This window comes from Vanessa cardui, chromosome 6 (genome assembly GCF_905220365.1).
Source record: "Vanessa cardui chromosome 6, ilVanCard2.1, whole genome shotgun sequence".
Classification (NCBI taxonomy): domain Eukaryota; kingdom Metazoa; phylum Arthropoda; class Insecta; order Lepidoptera; family Nymphalidae; genus Vanessa; species Vanessa cardui.
In genome coordinates, this window is record NC_061128.1 from 8157406 (window position 1) to 8162445 (window position 5040).

Genomic DNA, 5040 nt, shown 5'->3' on the forward strand with positions numbered 1-5040 from the left:
TATCTATAATTTCAGTGGTCAAATATATTATAGTTTAAATAGAACATTTTCATTATGCATTTTCGAAGTCGATTTTCATTTAAATAGCCTAAGATATTTTTCCGAGTAAGGTCTACGAGTTCCATTTTTATTAATCGTCACAGACATAAAATAAGATATTGTATTAATTTTGTTGCTGTGAAAATAACGTATAATGTTTTTATAAATAAATTTAATTATGTAAAAACATAAACCGAGTTAATTAAGACGCAATAAGCCTTTGTTTTTAAGCTGACCGTTGTCCACCGTTCAGGGAATTTTTGATTGTGTTTACTTTAGATGTGGCTGCGTGTTTTCATTTCAAGGCAATATCACAATTTCGGGAACATTTTAATTGCGTTTTGTGGATATGTTTTAATTATCACATGCTTTTTAAATTGCTACTCAAGTAACTGAATATGCATTATATATTGAAATTTATACTGGCATGTGAAACACGTTCTAATGCATGAAAATAGGCACGTTAGTGCGAGCATCCTTTTGTTTATCGTCGCCTCTTGAAATACCGCAACGGCGTTGACCTATAAATTAACCAGTGACAATCACACTGCATGCAACGATTTGCCTAAAGTCACAGCTAATACATAGGAATACTATAATTCAGATTGATTATTCATAGGATTCAACGTTCGGACGTCTTCGACGGAGGTTGTGTTGGATACTGCGACTAAATATTACGACTTGAGGAATTTAAACGACATCTGGCTTTGAAACTGGTTTTCGTTATCTCTGACGTCACATCTCGACTATTTGCTTTGTTTATCGGACACTTGTTTTGCTTACGGATTGGTTTTTTTTTTGTTGTGAATTGGTCTTTTTAGATCGTATTTATTGTTTCAGTTTTATGTATTTATATTAATATAAATACATATATTGTTTGTTTGGTTGTTTATTTTTTATGTTGTTTGTTCTCGGCGATGGAAGTCGACACCGAATTATCGTCGGATGCCCTAATTCGGCGAAAAAGGCCGTACGAGGGCCTCACTATTTTTAACTCCGATTCCGATACGGAGACGGAGACGAGGATAGCTGCAAAAAGCAAGCCTGCTCTTCGCGGCAAAACCACCAAAGGTCGTGGAAGTGGTCTCGCTCGGGCTAAGGCTGAGCTGAAGGCCAAGGCCAATGAGGCTAGAGAGGAGGCCTTCGAACGATCGCTTCGTAGTCGAGCGTTTCGAAAGGAACCTCCTCAGGCTGTTTTGGACTCCGAGGAATCTTCTTCCTCGGATGTCCACACCAAGGATCCCACAAAAATGGGCGCCGAGGAACTTCGCGCACAGGCTGGTCGAAGCGCAGCCCTCATTTTGGAGGTGGCACAAAAGTCCTCCAATTTAAAAGGAGGTTTTGGCAAAAAGTTGAGGGAGTCGGCGGCTGCACTACAGGCCATTGTAGATGCCTTAGCGTCTCGGACGGAAGCCGAGGAGACTCGAAAGCTCCGCGCTGATAATGGACGCCTGCGCAAAGAGGTGGACAGCCTCAAGGCCGAGGTGAAGGCTCACCGTCGCGATTTTGCGGAGATGCGGTCCAAGGTCGCTGTGGTCAATGAGGCATCCACCAGCTCTGCACTCGATGCTCGGGCGGTGGATAATATAAAAGCCTCAATTATATCATCGATAGGCGTTATGATCAACGCCCGATTTGCCGAATTGGAGGAACGCCTTCCTCCGGCTAAAATACAGCGCCCACCATTAGCTGCTGATAAGAGGCGGGAATCAGCACAGCAAATTGCTGTGTCCCGAGCGCAGGCAGTCAATTCGGCTCCACCGCTGACTTCTGCACCCCTACCTAAGCGGGTTCCACCAGCTGCCCCACCGGCACCTGTTGCTGGCTGTTCAAGCGCCTCGCTCGTGTCGGAGACAATTCCGCCTCAGGTGGTCCAGGAAATGTCCTGGTCCACTGTAGTAAAAAAGGGGAAGAAGGGGAAACAGGCTCACTCTCCGGCTGGAACAAATGCCACGGTGGCGAACACGGTGCTTAAGACACCTCAAGCGGCCAAGCCCAAGCTGACTGCTCCTCGCACAGCTGCAGTAGTGGTTACGCTGCAGCCAGAAGCGGAGCAGAAAGGTGTCACATATGCTCAGATCTTGGAGCGCGCTGAGCAAGGCATTAAACTGCAAGAACTCGGCATCAATGGAGGGTTAAAAGTCCGACGCTCCGCGACGGGAGCCAGGGTGCTGGAGCTGCCGAGATCACAGTCGGACCAGGCCGAAAAACTAGCCGATAAGCTCCGCACAGTGTTGGATGGGGTGGCCAGCGTCGTTCATCCCGTAAAAAAAGTGGACATTAAGGTGACGGGGCTAGATGACTCCGTCACCAAAGATAAGATTATCGCCGCAGTCGCCCGCGAGGGGAATTGTGCCCCTGAAGACCTAAGATGTGGAGAGATTGCACGTGGGCCCGGTTACATGGGTATGGTCCGCGTGACATGTCCAATAGCTGCGGCGAAGAAACTGTCTGACGCCGGTCGTCTCTTGGTTGGGTGGAGCTCGGCCAGGGTATGCGTGCTAGAGCAGCGCCCTTTGCGCTGCTACAAGTGCATGGGCCTTGGCCATACTAGAATATTATGCCCATTCAATGCGGATCGAGGGAACCTTTGCTTCCGGTGCGGCGTTGAAGGTCATAAATCGGCTGAATGCACCGGGAAGCTGCGCTGCGCGGTGTGCGCAGAAGCCGGAAAGCCCTCCGGGCACGTGATGGGGTCGAAAGAATGTAGCCCCCCCATCACGAAAGGTAAGGTGGTCCTAGCAACCCAGACCACCAACAACGTTGGACGGCGCCAGGCCGAGGAGGAAGCTGCAATGTCAACATGAGTGCCGACTTCAGCTTCCTTCAGACTAATCTCAACCACTGCGCCGGGGCTCAGGATCTACTGCTGCAGTCCATGGCGGAGTGGGGGATTGACCTGGCTGTGGCCTGCGAGCCCTATTACGTTCCTCCCTTAACTCATTGGGTAGGGGACGTGGACGGCACTGTGGCGGTCCTCGCGAGGAGTGGAACGGGGCCCCCCCTCTCACTCATCGAGAGGGGCTCGGCCTTCGTAGTGGTGGGATGGGGGAAGTACGTCATCGTCGGTACGTACTTCTCCCCTAACCGCAGCCTGGCTGAGTTCGAGACATATCTCGGCTTTGTCAGAGCTGCGGTGGCCAGGCAGTCGCCGAAACCGACACTGGTTCTCGGTGACTTAAACGCGAAGTCGCGTGCCTGGGGCAACCCCGCTACGAATCCGCGAGGGAGGGCCGTTCAAGTGTGGGCCCTGCTCTCCAACCTGTCCCTTCTCAACAGGGGCCAGGTTCATACCTGCGTTCGCCAACAGGGGGGTTCCGTGGTGGACGTATCGTTCGCCACCCCTGTGGTGGCTCGCATAGTGCGGAACTGGAGAGTAGAGGAGGAGGCGGAGACTCTATCGGATCACCGCTACATCCGATTCGAGATCTCCACCTCTCGCAGGCCGGCGGAATCCCAGAGGGTGCTGACCACGCTGCCGAGATGGTCTCTCGGCCAGGTCGATCGAGAGCTGGTCAAGGAGGCCGCCATCGTGCAGCGGTGGGGTTCCGCAGGGAGGAGGGAGGGCGCAAACGCAGAGGAACTGGCGGGCCGCATGCGCAGTTCACTCAAGAAGATCTGTGATGCGGCCATGCCTCGGACCCGGCGCAGAGTAAAGCGCCGGCACGTCTATTGGTGGTCGCCCGAAATCGCCGACCTTCGGGCGACGTGCTGCCGGGCGCGGAGGGCCTATGTCCGCTGTCGAAGGCGCAACGGCCTCGACACGGATCTGGAGGGACAGTTGCTAGACATTTATCGCCAGTTGAAAAAAGATCTGCAGCTGGCGATAAGGAAGGCTAAAGAGGAGGCCAGGGAGAAGCTTCTGGCGGGTCTCAATCGAGACCCGTGGGGGCGTCCGTACCGCGGTGTGCGCGGGAAGTTCCGCACCCAAGGCGCCCCTCTCACCGAGACGCTGCCGCCGGAACTCCTTCTACGCCTGGTCGGGGAACTCTTTCCCCACCCAGGCGAGCATGTCCCTCCACAGATGGCCCCCAGCTCCGTGACCGAAGACGCAGTGGCTTCACCATTGATCACGGAGCGGGAAATGGAGATGGCCCTCGGTCGCTTGAAGGCCAAGAAGACGGCGCCGGGTCCGGACGGGGTTCCTGGGCGTGTTCTATGCGACGCCCTGGAATACCTAGGTGCAAGGCTTCGGGAGCTGTTCGACGAGTGTCTGTGCAGTGGGCAGTTTCCGAAGCCTTGGAAAGAAGGGAAATTGGTCCTGTTGCCGAAGGAAGGTCGGCCGTTAGATTCCCCTTCGGCATACAGGCCAATCGTGCTGCTGAACGAGACTGGAAAACTCTTCGAGAAGATCCTCGCAGCCCGTCTCGTTCAGCACCTCGAGGAGGTCGGTCCGGGTCTCTCGCAGGCTCAGTACGGGTTCAGGGCAGGCCGGTCGACGGTCGACGCCTTGGGCGCCCTGAAGACTCGGACGACGGAAGCGGTGGCCCAGGGGCAAGTCGTCTTGGCGGTTTCGCTCGACGTGGCTAACGCCTTCAACAGTCTCCCCTTTGAGACTATACGGGAGGCACTTCGATATCATGAGGTGCCGTCCTATCTCAGGAGGCTGTTGGAGGCGTACCTCCAGGACAGGGAGATCCTCTGGGCGGGGGTCGATGGGAGGCTCATCCGGCATCGAGTGAGCTGCGGCGTTCCACAGGGGTCGGTTCTCGGCCCAATTCTGTGGAATGTCGGTTTCGACTGGCTCCTGCGGGCTCCCGTCCTTCCCGGGATGGGGGTGTTGTGTTACGCTGACGACACCCTCGTCACGGCGATTGGGCGGGACTTCCGGGAGGCGGCTCGCCTCGCCGAAGTCGGAACGGCTCTCACCGTGGACCGCATGGAAATGCTGGGCTTGAGGGTCTCCATATCCAAAACGGAGGCCCTCCTCTTCCACGGTCCACGGAAAGGACCCCCACGAGGTGCGAGTATCACCGTCCACGGGACGGTGATCAAGGTGCA

The 5040-nt window shown here is 54.3% G+C and overlaps 1 protein-coding gene across 1 annotated transcript; it reads left to right on the forward strand.

Moving 5' to 3' along the window:
* Nucleotides 1–956: 956 nt before the first annotated feature.
* On the forward strand, nucleotides 957–3401 carry LOC124530470. The gene is made up of 3 exons (XM_047104650.1): nucleotides 957–2726; nucleotides 2915–3212; nucleotides 3319–3401. Exons 1-3 carry the CDS (start codon nucleotides 957–959, stop codon nucleotides 3399–3401), a joined length of 2151 nt encoding a protein of 716 aa, XP_046960606.1.
* The last annotated feature ends 1639 nt before the right edge of the window (nucleotides 3402–5040 follow it).

Excerpts from the sequence above, each read along its gene's own strand:
- LOC124530470 (XM_047104650.1), top strand. The coding sequence starts at position 957 with ATGGAAGTCGACACCGAATTATCGTCGGATGCCCTAATTCGGCGAAAA. Across the intron at positions 2,727-2,914 it reads CCGGAAAGCCCTCCGGGCAC|TCCATGGCGGAGTGGGGGAT; the intron begins GTGATGGGGTCG and ends CTACTGCTGCAG. Across the intron at positions 3,213-3,318 it reads GAAACCGACACTGGTTCTCG|GGGCCAGGTTCATACCTGCG; the intron begins GTGACTTAAACG and ends CCTTCTCAACAG.